The following is a 16,277-nucleotide window of genomic DNA, read 5'->3' on the forward strand; positions in this document are numbered from 1 at the left end:
CTAGTTTTCTGAGCGCTGCAGGTACTTCTTTCATAAGGTCCTTTGAGTGGCTATTCTGGCTTTCAATCAAATCACACAGCCCCCCTGATGTCTGGATGATTGTGTGATGATCACATCTTAAACAGATTATTAACTGATTTAACTGCGAGGATGTTTCCAACATCAAAACATGCTGATGTTATGTAAAGTTATACCTGCGCTTTCATTGCATTCGTGATAGCAGTATTAGTGTTTTCTGTGCAGGCAGTTTGCTGTGAGAAGAGTCAGTACAGCACATCTTCCCCTGGACAGCAGATCTTAAAAGACCTTAGCTAGCTTGGCCGGGCCTCGGCGTTTGTGGATAAATGAGAGTGGGGGCACTTTGTTTGGGGAAAGCCTTAATGGGATCCTGCCCCCATTTTCAAATCAATACATGTCACTTCTCTCACTGCTGACGAATCCTGTTCAGTCTGGAAGCCCTCATGAGAGCAATTAGAAGCAGCACCTGCAGTAAGCGCGAGCTCGCACCGACACACGCACACAAAAGTACACACGATGCTGTGTAGATGAAGACAAATGCACAACTCGACGTGTTGCTGCAACTATCAGTTTATCCTCTTGTTGCCTGTCATTTCCTGTTCGATAAGACATTTCAGCTTAGAGATTATCAGGGTGGAAATCACACTACTGTATGTGTTTGAAAAATATTTAGGAAAGGTCCCATTGATGGAAGCTGGCTGAGATTTACGAGAGCGGGGAAATCAGTGATGAGATCAGTCGTGTTTTTATGGTAATGACCAGAAATCACAATCTGCTCTCTCGTCTGCAGAAGTCTCTCTTTTCAAAGTGGTTTTCAGTCACCAGGTGTTTTTGTTGTGTGACATCCTTGTGACAAATCCTCTTCAGAACAGAGAACTGAAATCAAGACACTGAAGTGGTTTACCTTAGATTAACACTGAGTCATGACCGCTTCCACTCAATATGTCAAGTTTTTGCATATTTTTCTCCAGGATATTAACTCCACTGATCCCTTTTATAGTCTGTTATTTGGGCAGAAAAATAGCTGATGCCATTATATATTTAGTTTTTACCTGGTTATTATGTTTTGCTTTTATTTATCCACACAGAGACCTCTTTTTAAAAAAGTGTTTCAGCTTGGCACACTACAATTTCTAATATTTATCTAAATTCATGTGACACAGCAGACATCCACTGACTATTGGATTATTTGCTTAAAGGCTGATGGGAGTTTCTCAACGCAAAGAATTGAAGTATTCTTCTGTGGACAAGCCTGTCACCTGATCTCAGCCAATTAGAGCTTTTCTAGTTATTAAGTACAAAACTGAAGGCAGAAAGATGCACAAACAAGCAGCAACAAGCAAGCAAGCAACTTGGCTGCAGTGAAAACCTTACAAAGGAAACATAATTCGGTGGTCTCGAGAGAGAGAGCTGGGAGTCATTTTAAGATTGGGATTTTCATCCAAATGTTAAAGACAATCATTATTTTTAAAATGATGGTAGGTTGTTACTTGCTTCTGAGACTCTGAACATGGCAGACTATGTAATATGTAAGAATGACTATAAATCCTAAACAGTTATTACAGTTTAATGTAATTGTAAAAAAACAAAACAAGAAAAAAAAAACAATTTATAGACATAACTTTATAGTCTTTAGTTGTCACAAAGGATCCCATGTCTGTAGAAAGCTACAGTGGAAAGTCCTTCATGTTTTGATTAGGCAAATATTTACGCCGGATGCCCCGCCTGATGCAACCCCTAAGAGATTTGTGTTTCCTCCCGGGACTGAACCACTTGTTAGGTAAATGTGTAAACCACAATACTATGAAGCCACAAAAAGGGGCCCTTGGATATAATGCACTGTATTAAATCCCTGTGAGAAATAGATCAAAGCAATATTACACTTTGATGGTTAAAAACAACAAGAAAAGAAAATCTCTAGTCCAAAAGGTTGGCGTTGGATTTACTTTGTCAAATACCTGTGAAGCGTGAGCTTTAAAATTTCAGTAAATAAACCACCGTATGGAGTTCCAGTACTCATCCTCAGTTATGTCCGTACGTGCATGTGTTTTACAGAAGCAGCTGCAGTATTTCACCTGCAGGCTAACAGGGGACACATGCAGACTTTAAGGCTGTAACTGAATCTGCGGTGGTGTTTACACAGTGCATGACACTGCGCTTCTCTCAGGGTGTTAACGTCCCATCCAAGTAGCAGTCTGCTCGCCTACTCCACCGTTTACTGCTCAGACCAACGCTGCGGTGAAATCCATCCTCGCGACAGTTCTTCTGTGGTTTTTAGCTGCTAAATATTATCTTTCAGTGCTGCTTTGGTAGCTGAGCTTAGAACGTAAAGATTACAGTTTCAGTACCTTACTATACAGGAAATGATATATTAATTTTTGTGGATTCAGTATTCTTTATCACTTCTCTGCCTTCACCTGCTACCTACCTCCACTCATGTAGCTTAAGACGACCCCACCTTTCACCTCCTAAATTATTCCCCTTTAATTGTAATTTAATTTTGTTATATCTTATTTGATAGTTGTTTTATTTTGGCGAGCCCGGTCTTCTGGCGCTGTAGCCCATCTGCCTCGAGGTGTTTTGCTTTCAGAGATGCTCTTCTGCATATTTTGGTTGTAATGAGTTGTTATTTGAGATGCTGTTGCCTTTCCTATCAGCTCTAAGCAGTCTGGCAATTCTCCTCTGACTTCTGACATTAACAAGGCATTTTCAGCCAGAGAACTGCTGCTCACTGGGTATTTTCTGTTTTTCGGGGCCATTCTCTATAAATCCTAGAGAAGGATGTTTGGAAAAGTCTCAAGAGCTCAGCAACTAAATCACCTTTTTTCTGATGCTCAGGTTGAACTTCAGCAGGTCATCTTGACTATGTCTACATGCCAAAATGCATGGACTGTCTGCCGTGTAATTGGATAATTAGATATTTGTGTTAACGAGCAGTTGAACACGTGTTCCTAACAAGATCATATGACTGCTTCTCCCTGAGCCTGGCTCTGCTGGATGTTTCTTCCTGTCAAAAGGGGGGTTTTCCTTCCCACTGTCGCCAAGTGCTTTCACATTGGTGGGTATCTGATTGTTGGGGTTTTCTCTGTATTGTTGTAAGGGGTTTACCTTACAATATAAAGCACCTTGAGGAGACTGTTGTTGTGATTTGGTGCTATATAAGTAAAATTGGATTGAATGTAATAACAGGATAATTACCTTCCTATTATTTTTTTATTTTATGTTATTATCGTTTCTTTTTTTGTTAGAGCTTTCTAACTGTTTTATTGTCATCACATTTTAATACGACATGAATACACTTGCGTTGCGTCTGCTCAGTGTAGTGCAGCAACTTAAAAACGGTGATAGGCTCTAAATGTACAGCAGCGTCAAATCAAGAGTCAGAGAGAGGCAGACGTGCAAGAGAAAGTGGCCGTCTGAGGTGGGCTGTTATTGTGGCCGCTGATATTTATAGTGCTGATTTAGTGTAAGGTGTCCCCAAGGAGTGTTTGTCCTTTCTCCTGCTCAGAGAGACCTTAACTGTAATAGTTTGATTCATTGCAGTATTAAAAGGTCTGCTTCGCTACACTGCTGAGTGTCACTGCAGGTGGTGGATCCCAGAAGACTTGGCCTATGAAACTGACACAACTAGGCTGTTAGATTGACTTAGGTGATGATCAGGATTGTAGAAGTTTCTTTCGACTACTCAACATAGGTTTTTTTTTTAAATATATTGGCATCTCATCATTTTATTACACTGATATAGACTCGAATATCAAGGGAGATATGAAAAGCTATTCAGATGTTTTGGATCAAGGAGCAAACCCTTCTAAATCCGGACATAGAAAAGCAGACAGCCTCTCGCTGATTCTGCCACAAGATCCTTCATTAAATGGGTACACTCACCAAGAGCTCATTGAGCTTTAAATTATTCTGCAGGAAGATCAATACATGTAAGCAGAGTACAGGAAATCACTTTGGGTTAATTCAGCTCTGTTCTCCGGGTGAAATTGCAAAAGCAATTTCTCTCACTGTAGCAGTACTGTCCACATAAGCCCGGATGAGGAAATATATTTAAAAAAAAGTACATTTTGAGTTTTATTTATTTATTTATTTTGTCAGGATTAGGGATGATTCATAATTTTACTGCATTTCTTTTTCTCTGCATGAAGTCCAAACTTTATTACCCCCCTAAATAACATTTATTTATACAAAAAATTGTTCCCCACTCGCCCTGCAGGTGCTCTTTGTTTGTCCTTCAAGCTTAGGTCCTCTACCAGAGGCCTGTGAGCTTGAGGCTGCTGTGCAGTATCTTTGCTGTTCCTGTCTCTGGGACATGCAGCTGGATAGTGTAATGGCAACACTACTCTTTGGAACAATAGGTTGAGAGTTCAAATCCAGCAAGGGTCTCACAGACAAGGCTCCCTCATAATACCCCCAAGCCTGCCTTGCAATCAGGAAACACTGATGAGAGATTGGCTGCTAGGACAACGGTATGAAATAACTGACGAAAATGTGTATATATATATATATATCGCTAGTAGTGTAATAAAGATTGGATCTGCAAATGTTAATCGTCCCTACGGCTGATAACAAAAAAATAAATGTACTTCTTTATCTATCTGTTATATAGCAGTATCTAAATTACCATTGATATATATTTTTAGAAGATTTTGTAGGTTTTGATTTACACAGCATGGTAGTCTGTTCTACTTTGGCAAAGTCAAATCATCTCTATGACACTGAGTTAACAGGGAGCTTGAGCCTATCCCAGCAGTCATAGAACGAGAGGCGGGGTACACCCCGGACAGGTCGCAGGGCTCATTTGCAGGTCGAGCAGTTCTTTATTTTGCATGCTACTGATTTGAAGCTGCCTCAGAAAAAAACGAGTAAGTTTGTGTGTAGCGTTTTTACCATCATCATGCAGCTCAGATGATCTATTTTCTCGTAGTGTAATAGGTACAGTGCTACCTCTTAAGATATGACTCCTTTGAACAGCGAGGTACATTTTGCTAACAAAGTTGAGCTTTTCCTCTACCCCATTTTCACAGGGCCACTCGGGCGAGCAGCTGCCCTCAGTGGAGCAACATGACCTCATTACCAGACAGATCTGTTCACCTGGTCATTAGATTAAACAAGCTGTTGTCTCCTTGTGTTAAATGTCCCGCAAACCAAGGTCAGGTGTTGTCATGCACACCCACAGAGCTGTCTCGAAGGTTGCAGCGTCACATCATGCAGCGTGGAGCCACCGGCTATTAGTTCAGTTGCCAGAGATGCTTGTGAATTTTAAAGTGGAGTTTGCCTTAAAGGCTCTGCTGCTACTGATTTAAGTATGAAATGAAAACTCTGACCTACTTCACTGATCGTTACAATGAATGTGTTCCACATTATTATTTATTTTTTTAGATGGAGATCAGATGGTTGCCTGGCAACCTTAGCAAGCAACTTAACATACATTACTTTAATTTAACCAATACCATGTCTACTTAAAGCAGAAGATTCTCAAGCTAAATAACAAACATGCTCCAACTTTTAGGGTTGTTTGATTTTTAGGCCATAATCGAGGTCTAAAAGGACCATAAACTAAAAATGAGCACCAATATGTTGTCATTTCACTTTCATCTTTATCTAATGGTCAATTTCAATTACATTTTTTTATTAAATTTTATTCATATAGTGGCAGATTCCAACAACAGTTTCTTTTAAGGCACCTTAAATTGTAAGGTAAGCGCCTTGGCAACAGTGGGAAGGAAAATCTCTATTTTAACAGGAAGAAACCTCTGACAGAACCCATTTCAGGGAGGGCCGGCCATCCGCCGTGACCGGTTGGGGGTGAGGGGAGGAAGAAAGGACAAAGACACAAACTTTAAACATTAGAGCATTACCAGAAAAGCACCCTTTAACCAGGCATTAATCATCACACGGCTCATTATCAAATCATTCCCCATACAAACAATGCCAAAACCATTTTCAGTGGCTATTTCGTATCATTTATTCAGCGATATGCTTTATCGTTAAATAAACACATGCTCTGTTCATTTCGTATCTTTAAACAGGTCACCAGCAACCTGACTAAGGTTGGGTTAGAGTTAACATTTGTTTTAGTAGAGAGAGAGAAACTATACCTGAAGATATTACCCTTCAAGTGAACTCTCATACAGTGTAGCATTCCAGTTTTACTCTTAAAAGCTTTTCAATTTGATTAAAAGGAGATGGATGCTGAGCAAAATCTGACTCCAACCCCAAGCTCAGACTGCTCACTGGTGGCCTGATGGATGTTAAGAGGGTTAAACTGTGTATTTCACCCCAAAGTTTGACTGACACTTGGGTGTTAAAGAGCACAATAAAACACTACCAAGATGAACTGATTGTGGTGTGGCAGCTCTGCTAAGTGGAAACAAAAACAATTATAGGATAAAGTACAGGAATGCCAGTTTAAATAAATTATAAGAATATCGAAAGTTTCTAAACAGAATAACTTCCAAAATGGGTTATGTCAGGTAGTAGACATGTCTGTCACTCGGTTGTGCCTTTAAAACCTGTATGACAGGAGGATGTCTTACCTGTCCCTGCCTGACCCTGCTGTCCCTCTACTCCAGAGGCGTCACTTTGATTTACTGACCCACTAGGAGCAGGAAGAGCACAGTCAGGAGAAAGCTAATGGAGTGGAAATGCTGAGAGAGCAGGAGGAATTTCAATGGGGCAGTTTTTCTTTAAATGTGTGGCACGGGGGGGGGGAAGAATAGAGAAATGTTGCATATATTCCTGCTGCTTTCCCCATGAAAACAATCACACGACAGCTGCATCTTATCTTTGTATTATACAGAGAGCGCGTCTGGATTTTCCTTCTTATTCTGGAGGAATAAGTGGATTAATTCTGACACAGCTGCATATTTTCATTTCTTTTCTAGGAGGCAGACAGCTGGGAGATAATCGAGGGGCTGAAAATTGGTCAGAGCAATGTCCAGAGGCCTGATAAACACGAGGGGTTTATGTTGAAAAAGCGGAAATGGCCCTTGAAAGGCTGGCACAAGGTAAGATTCATGGGTAAAGTGAGACACAAAAGCTATTGATGTGGGAAAAACCTCTCTCTGGTTGTTAACAGGTTTCCTGTTCAATAAAGTGTCATTACTTGAAAGAAATTCCCTTTTTCATAAACCCTCCTTTATCTTCTCTTGCTTCTTTTTCTCTTCCTTCAGAATGAATCCACAGAATATTTGCATGAACTGTTAGAGAGTTGATTAAACAAGGATAAAAAATAGACTTTGCATTTGCGTAGAATCTGCAACAGTAACAGATCCAGCAGGATTTGTATTCAGTTTATGCCCCTCCTGTCATTTATTTTTGTGCTTGTTTCCTCTGCAGCGCTTTTTTGTTCTGGACAATGGTATCCTGAAGTACTCCAAGTCCCCCATTGATGTAAGTAACCCTGACTGTAACCTACGGGCAGAAGCGGGGCAGACTGGCCTGACATCAGTTTTGCTTGGCAATGAATCAGCAGAAACATCTGCGACATGGGTCACAATGTTTACTGTGTTTCAGCAAGCTGGGGCACTCTGCAGAAAAGCAAAAACTTCTTTGGCAAACTTTACATCACTGGAAGGAAACCAGTGAGTCCTGCACATTCTGGAGTTATTGGCATGAGTGGTACATGAGCCCTTCTAGTTAAAAGTGTTTAAATACTGCTAACTAGACAGTACAGACACATTCGCTGACTTCTTAAATGATCATTACATTCTCAACAAAGGGTCAGTGTCTTTGCCAGTTTCCCACTTTTCTTGATTAAAGCAACTAAAAGGGTATTGTATATATTTTTCTGTTAGCTAAACGTGATCAATGCTCATTTTAAACATGGCCAAAGTTACGAATAATGAAGTCATTGCACTAAATGTGCAAATAATCTCTGTGAGCCAAATGCTCAGACAAATGATTCAGACAGTTTTATTTAAAACCAACATTATGGCTGGCTGTGAGCACAGAAGCCCCGCCCACCTGCTGTTCAAACCTTCTGTTTGCTTGAGGAACCCAATCAGAAGAAATTGATTGGTTTGTTTCAGACAGTAGATGAGTAGATGATCTGAGCAGCAGCACCAAGGCCACATGACACGGAGCTGGAAATGAGTATAGTAGGTCCACTGTAAGAAGAACACTGGTAACCTGCTAATCTGAAAATGAAATGTAAAATATATTCAAAGCTTCCTGCAGTCAAAGACTTTTCTTCAAGTCACTCATCTAAACAAGAATCAAATCAGTCTTTTCTGGCTGGTATCGTTAATTGATAATTGTTACATTGTGATATTTTTACAGTAATAAATAGTATGAATTACAAATATGTGGAGATTTATATACATACATAACTCTGTCATTGTCTTTAGATCCAAAAAGGGAAACTTCATGGCAGCATCGACGTCGGCCTCTCAGTTATGTCCATCAAGAAGAGGGCCCGTCGCATCGACCTGGACACTGAAGAGCATATCTATCACTTGAAGGTAACACTGATGATAATAATCCATCAATGATACGCAAGCAGTCAGGTGGTGACAGAGGTCGAGGCTTATTCTTCTCCTCGTCTTTAGGTCAAATCTCAAGACATATTTGATGCCTGGGTGTCAAAGTTGCGTCATCACCGGCTTTATCGGCAGAACGAGATTGTGCGGTCTCCCCGGGATGCCACCATGAGAACATTTCCTCCCTCGGCGGCCATTGATTCCCCCCAGCCCACGCCAGCTGTGGTAAATGAAGTCAAGGTGAGCTCCCTTCTTCCTTATGGCACTATTTGTGCCCTTTCTTTGCTCTAAAATTGGCCAGAATTTCTGATTAAAATAACTTTTGAGTAATTATCTGTGTATGTAGACTCATTTACGTTGTGATGCTTGACATAAGCGGACATTTTTAGTCTTGCTTAGTGCTTTCTTGCTTGGTCAAACACCAATAATGCAAAAGGCAAAATAGCTTAAAGCTCTCAAACTGAGGAGCAGTGGCTGAATCCTCTTAAAAGCTCCATTTCTTTGACTAATTCTTGTCTGGGACTATCTGAGAGGTAGCCAGTGGAGTTAACAGTTTTCAAGAAAGGATCCATCGCACAAGCCCCTGTACAGCAGTATATTGTGGTTTTTACACAGCAAACAGGATGTAAAGTGAATGAATGAACTTCAGGTGATCTTTAACTCTGTGTCTCGTCTAGTTTATTTTCTAGTTCTCACATATAATATGAAAGTGGTATTGAAAGCAAATAAATAAGAAATGCCTGACTGACGCTCTACACAAAGAAATCAGAACATTTTTCTACTTCAAAAAAAAAACTTTTGTTCTTGTTCTCAGAGTCTGCAGTTACTTATTCAAGAAGAGCATCACGGTTAGTGAGAGATCTCCTAGTTTTCGCTTTATTGGAAACTGGGATAACGCACCAAAAACATCATCTGTGAGAGAGAGGAAGCAAAGTTCACTGAACATTCGCAGTAATGACAGACATAATGGTCACACATGACCGTGTCTTTATCCATTGCTGTTGTCGTCAACCACACCTGACAAGTCAGCAGTTTTATTTATGGATGCCATTGTTGTACGTAGTGGGACCTGAAAACTTGCTTCACCTTGCCCAGAAGTGTCCCCTGAATAATAGCTGAAGAGATATCTGCCTAATGTAGTAAAGTTGATGACAGGTAACTGAATCTTGCCCATTAAAACAAGAAGGCTTGTTTTTCTCGGCTGTTTCCAGTTAGGCGTTAGCCTCGATCCCTGCAGGTGTGCTTGAAGTGTGTGTAAATGCGAAGATTCATTCGCTGCAGCTTCTCCTGGGAGTGATGCTCCATGCCACACGGAGGCCATTAGAGGTGATCAGTAGGATTTGGATTCCGAGCATCTGGCTGCAGCCTGATGAGCTCTCCCAGAAGAACAGCTTAAATGAGAGACTCCGGTCCTAGAGTCAAAATTAACTGCTGCTTCAAAGACTCGGAAGCAAGATAGGCAAGGTGCTGTGCAAATAAGAAGCGTGCAGTTTCTGTTCATAACAGCAGGTGTTACAAAATATTGTTTCTGTCATGTCTTTATTTAAGGAGCATAATTTTTCCATGTGAGCTCATTCATATTAGCTGTGAGCTGCTGAAAGCGTGCAGTCCTTTACTTTTGGCTGCTGAACAGATTCACCGCAGCTGTCGCACACAGGTTGCGTAACCCTAACCCAGCGTCACTGAAAGAGGCAAATTTAGACCAAAACTTTTAACTATGTACAAGCAAGACTGTCAAAAATCATTGTATATATTGTAATAATCTTCCGATTTGATTTGATTTCAGTGATGCACCAAAGGAAAAAAAAATCTGATTGATGTAATTATATTGGTTCTCATTTCTTCCTCTTTTGTCTGTTGCAGACAAAATTACATTGATCAGAAGAACATTTCATACATTAGCTGGAGCCCTAATCCACAGTATCCTTTCTTTAATGACCTAAGTGCTTCTTGTATAGCTATAGGTACCATCAGTGCCTGATTGACCACTACAGTAGTTTCCGAAATGATATCTTAGGCTCTGTTATTGTGTCACCACAGCAGACCAAACCCAGCAGCTTGCCATGGCAGCCAACGGCCCCCAGTAACAGCAGCACCAGCAGCCTGCCTGCGTCCTACAGTAACGGACAGAGTAAGGTGGTGGCATGGCTGCAGGAGTCAGAGGAGATGGACAAGTGTGCAGAGGGTAAGTGCACACTTTCCCTACGCTTCTAACAAATCTGATTTCACAAAAGGAGTGGATTAAATCAAGCCTTTGGCCCAGCAATAAATCCGCGAGAGATGATTCGGTGAACATTTCGTGACACATAACGCCGAATGAGATCGTGACCGCGCGGGTGTAAATTTTATTTTCAGAGCTCGCACGCTGCCAGTCCAACCTGACCGAGCTGAGCCGGTTATTGCAGAGTCTGGAGATTCTACAAAGGACACAGTCAGCGCCCAACTTCACAGATATGCAGGTAAAACAAACGCACACATAAACGCACACACATAGAGAGCAAGGGGAAGCAATTTAGTGCAATCCTGCATTGTAAACTCAGGCTAGCTGAGGCAGTGACGATGGTGCGACCTCTGCAGTCACCTTCATTACCTGTCTGTCTAGACAGACGAGATCCAGCGATACTCACAGGACACCTGCTGCTTTTCCGACTGATCAGTATCTGTTAATTTATTGTGTTTGTTTTATATCGTGGGGCTTTTTGTTTGGTGATTTTTGGCTGAAATGCATTTTTAATACCACACATTCCTTTTTTTTGCATGTAACCCATTCGTGTCATTTCACTGATATATGTCTGTGGTAACTTTCTGTTTTTTTGGTTTGTTTTTTGTGATGTGTTCGTCTTATTAACCACATTTTTTCATACTCTGATCCACGTGTGCCCAAAAGACCAATTACGTTGAGTTATCAAAGAAAGAAAAGCGCTTGAACAGAAGATGGAGAACAAAAAGTGTCGGGAAAGATGCAAAATTCCAGCTTCAGGTACCTCTCTTCAGACGTCTACACAAACACACACAGATACATATGTCACTGTGAGAAAATCTCTAAGCAAAAGTCTCTAAGCAAAGCATTATTCAAGTTTTTACTCATAACATAATAAGTGTAAATTGTGGGGTAACTGAGAGGTCACAGCTTTGATACGTGCATGTGTAATCAAATTGTTGTCGAGCAAATTTGAAGTGTGTAATATGTACACCTGCAGCTTTTAAGTGAGGACAAGCTTACAACACAGAAGCCAACAATTTTGTTTCTGCCTCTTCTATTGTTGCTCGTTTTTCTCTTTTTTGTTCTTTAGTCTGCAGCTGGCACTTGTTACTGTTGTGCGGCACGGCCTGAGTTTGCTAATATATCCTAATTTTGCACGATATATCAGTTTGTGCAAAACTAAATGTGTGTCCATGCAACTTTATGCACTTTGTTAAACCAGTCTTAAACTTTTGTTCATCACATTAGTAGTAAAATGTCATTACTGCTCGTTGAATGCATTTTTTTGTTTCACCATGGCTCCATGCTAACAAGCAATTTCAACAAACCCAGAATATTTTCACTCACGCTAACATCTGCAATCATGCTATGAAGATGGTTATGAACTCGATAAATCATCTTAAGGTTCATGAATCTAGCTGCGAGCATTTTCACATGGCCACAAACATGAACAGTGATACTTTCTACAGAATGGCTGATTTTACAAAGGAAGATAAAACTGTGATACTGAAAAATATGAAGACATTAAAGACATAATACAGAGTGAAAGTAGCACAGCCTCTGCAGGCAAGCCAGTGGTATATGTGTGGTATAAGTGCTTTGGTGAGTAAGACTGGAAAAGATCTATTATATTAATAAAGTTTAGCCTGTTTGAAGCCAAGAAGGAAAGCGCTGACAGTGTAAGTTAACAACACTATCAGTGCTGTGTCATTAAGACGGGGGAGAATCTGATGGATTACAATTGTTATTCCATGAAATGTATATTTATGTGAGGCAAAGTGTATGTGAGACAGTCTTAATTTTTGGCCCGGGTGATGAGAAAATGTATAAACAGAATTCAAATGTAGGCTTAGCTCTGTGTGCAAATTTGAGATAAGGTCAGAAAATACAATCGGTGTTCTCTTTTAGGATCATAGGCTATATTAATGCTTATAGTAAAACAGAAATTGCTGTAAGCAGCAAAGTGATATCTTCCGTTAAAGATAAAGATATGCAGAGGTCAGAAAGCACTTCCAGGAATGCTGACCCATTTTCCAGAGATTTCACTGGTCTGTGGGAGGTGATTTCATACCTGTTGATCTCTTATCTAGAGCATAACATTCTCCAGCATGGTCTACCCTCTTTTATCATACTGGAAACCCAGGCTTAACAAAGTTACTTGGATAATACCAAATCCTGCTTACTAGGACAGGCCTCAGATTTAGCATAACGGATGAGTCTAAGTTTAAATAGATTTAACTTTATTGGAATCATACATTCTCTATGAAAACTTGTTCCCAGGGAAACCTGGGCTCTTGGACACCTATAGATTTCATGAATAAAAGATTGTTACTCTGAGAGAAGACACCAGAAGCATTTCCTTCAGTGTCGTTTTTAGGAAAGTAATTTAAAAAAGAACATTAGCGCTCCTCATTGTGGCATGTTGGCATCTCGCGTCAAACCAGGGACCAAATTCTCAACACAAACATCCACATGCTAACAGAGGTGTGGATGTGACACAAACTGTGCATGAACAGAATGCAGACAAACCAGGAAAGTAACACACTAACTAAGCATCAGGGTGAAAAACAGCTTACCTGTAGGTTTGTTTAACCATTTAAAAGAACTCTGTGTTGGTGTTAACAGAGCAATAACTTCATTAACTTTCATTATCCGGTGATATGCTAATTAGCTACTTGCTCTTATGCTGTTTAGCCATTTTTAGCTGCTAATGCCTGGTTAAATCGCTTGTCAGAGGTCCAGTGCTTAAAGGCCCTTCAGATAAAGAGTGAACTGTAAATTTATCAGAATAATGTTTGGTCTTGTCAGATTTAGTTCTTTGGTTCTTAGAAATTGTTTTGGCTGCAAAACACAAAAAGAAGAGCACTGTTGTGCCACACGGGTGACTGACAGTCAGCCTCTGTGATTGTCTCTCTCTCCAGGTTCCTCTGTCTGCCAGCATGTCCCCTATCCGCCTCCACTCATCCAACCCTAACCTGTGTGCCGAGCTGGTGGACTTTCAGCCCCCTGTCTCCCACTTGACAGACAGTGTAGAGTGTGCCAGCGACTACATTAAACTTCAAGAGGAGTTCTGCATTATTGCCCAGAAAGGTACGAATGCAGCATGTAGGACAAGGTGGACTTCATTCTCATACTGTAGCTGCTGATCATCATTAAATGATCTGGATTTTGTGTTTTTCTGCTGACCACGCTCCACGTCCGGGTCATGTTTTATTACATTTGGCATTAAATTTGGCCTGGTAGTTTATGTGTAATCTGACCGTCAGACAAACAGATAATCACACTGAATATATATATCTATATATATCTATATAGATATATATAGATATATATATGGTTTATAGCAAGTAAAGGGCTAAGGAAAAGAGACGGGTCTTTATACTGGTTTTAAAATCCTAGCAGGAGAAGGGAAATCTAATTGTTAATGACAAACTGTTCCACAGTTTAGGGCCAGCAACCGAAAAATGCACAATCATGGTTTTAAAGTTGGTGCGTGGGATGGACAGCAGCGATAGCTCAGCAGATCTGAAAGATATGAAGGGCGAAGTAAGAGGGCAGCACTTTAGTAAAATGATCTGGTTCCAGTCCATCCAGTGGTTTAGAAACCAGTAACCAGTACATGGTGGATGTTTTGTCTCATTCTTGGTACCATTGTTTGACTGATTCTTACATAGAGAGAACAGCTTTAGCCTAGATGAGACAAATAAAAGTCTGCAACTTTTTGGCACGTGGGATTGGTTTTAATTTTGATCTAGCAAATCTGGCAAATTAATGAACCCTCTGGTGTCTAAGTTTTCACAGTTGGTGACCCTAATCTTGCCTCTAACTTTTATTTTTATATAATTACTATCCCAAGTCTTTGCAATCAGGGAACAAAGAAAATAATAATTCTGAATCACATTTTTCATCATTCATCCATCATTTAGTGGTAGACGTAGTAACTGTACAATGGAACTAAATGTGTTAGAAAACTGTTGACCTGAGCAAATGTAAGATAAACTTAACATCAGTTTCTGACATAATTACATGATTAATTTTGAGTCTAACTGTGCCTGTGATAAATAATTTCTTTTGATTGTGTGGATGCTTGTCAAGACACTCAAAAACACTTTAATGTATCAAATGGGAACTGTGTTGGGTATAGAAAATAATCACACAGTGTTTTCAGAGATGAGATTTTCATTCGCGAATAGCGACAGAGGAGCTGGCGATGCCTTTGAACCGGTGCGCGGGTTTTTAAGTTACTGCTTTTCTTTGATCCTGTCTCTCTGCAGTCCACTCGCTGCTGAAGTCGGCCTTCAACACTGTGGCCATAGAGAAGGAAAAGATCAAACAGATTCTGTCTGATCAGGAGCAGCCAGACCAGTCGGCCCAGATAAACTCTCTCAGGAAGTCTCTCTCACAGGTAACGAGCTCCCTTCAAGTAGGAATCAGAGTAACCCACGGTACGATCCCAGAGACATGCAAGGAGGAGATATGGCACAGAAAGGACGCTGAATAGAAATCAGTGAGAGAACACGTAGAAGTCAGTGATCTGCTTTAAAACAGCTGAGCCAGAGTAAAATATGAGCCAGTCATCTTTTTACACAGCAGCTCTATGAAGCAGCAAACATATATTCTCATTATTAGTGTTAAAGATGAGACCAGTATAAGCTGGGAGGAAAAAGTTTTTGACATCTTATTTTGGGAAAAAACGTCTCAGTTACAAATTCAGTGTCACAGCTTTCTCACCTAAAGCCTAGAGACAGTAATAAAATGGCTCCTGTGGCAAGATTTTCTTTAAACCAGATGCTGATGTTAATCTAACAATATGATCGTGATGCTATTGTGGAAGAACAGTTCTGTAATTATTGATATATTGCACAATGTCTGTGTAACCAGATATGAAAAAATACAGCTAAAAGGCAAAATGCAGGATTAATCTGGTGTTTGCTGCAGTGCAGTGACAGTGTCTATAAGTACTATCATCATTATGTAGTTTTAATAATGTGTTATTAAAGCTCCCTCTAGTTTGGTCTCACCTGCTTTCGGCCATCTTGACAGAGTTTTTCTCCACGGCGACTTAGCTTTACCCGATTAGCGCCACTGTGAGAAGTCAGGAAGTCATAAATCTGGCAGCTGAAACTGGCTGGAGACCATTTAGAGCACCTGCACGTTTTAATGAAAGCGTCAGTATTTGCCACCAGTCTATCCACGATGTATCACCAGAGGAAGCTGGAGGACATGTTGCCGATATAATCTTTGGTGGTGATGTCTCTCTTCTCCTTCAATTTAGTCTTAGTCAAATCTTATATTTTGGACTGTTTTCGTGCTACAAATGCAAACTGTGACGCTGTATCAACATCACAGTTAAAAAGAAAAATGATGTGTGGAGATGAGAGCCGAGGCAAGTGAGCCGTGAAAGTCCAATCATCTTTTCCCACATTAATTGGTGAGCGGGAGAAATGTGCAGTGCAGTTCATTAACTCTTCTCCTCGGGGCTGTCTCTCTACCACCGCGATTTAATTGGACTGTTCCTCTGCTAACAGTTGACATCATTTCAGTGAAATGTTTCACTCGCTGCTTTATCT

At 40.5% G+C, this 16,277-nt stretch overlaps 1 protein-coding gene across 3 annotated transcripts in view; it reads left to right on the forward strand.

Moving 5' to 3' along the window:
• Positions 1 to 16,277, forward strand: part of osbpl6 (oxysterol binding protein-like 6) — a 43,209-nt gene that overhangs the window by 13,521 nt on the left and 13,411 nt on the right. For 2 of the 3 annotated variants that reach the window (XM_031743342.2, XM_039600423.1), the window contains exons 3-11: positions 6,909 to 7,031; positions 7,363 to 7,416; positions 8,373 to 8,486; positions 8,574 to 8,744; positions 10,545 to 10,689; positions 10,860 to 10,963; positions 11,392 to 11,484; positions 13,629 to 13,797; positions 14,982 to 15,112. In XM_031743342.2, the coding sequence (XP_031599202.2) occupies positions 6,909 to 7,031; positions 7,363 to 7,416; positions 8,373 to 8,486; positions 8,574 to 8,744; positions 10,545 to 10,689; positions 10,860 to 10,963; positions 11,392 to 11,484; positions 13,629 to 13,797; positions 14,982 to 15,112 (1,104 nt within the window). The remainder of the gene's footprint in view (positions 1 to 6,908; positions 7,032 to 7,362; positions 7,417 to 8,372; positions 8,487 to 8,573; positions 8,745 to 10,544; positions 10,690 to 10,859; positions 10,964 to 11,391; positions 11,485 to 13,628; positions 13,798 to 14,981; positions 15,113 to 16,277) is intronic. The other variant, XM_039600422.1, reaches the window with a different exon arrangement.

This window comes from Oreochromis aureus, linkage group 16, assembly GCF_013358895.1.
Source record: "Oreochromis aureus strain Israel breed Guangdong linkage group 16, ZZ_aureus, whole genome shotgun sequence".
NCBI lineage: Eukaryota > Metazoa > Chordata > Actinopteri > Cichliformes > Cichlidae > Oreochromis > Oreochromis aureus.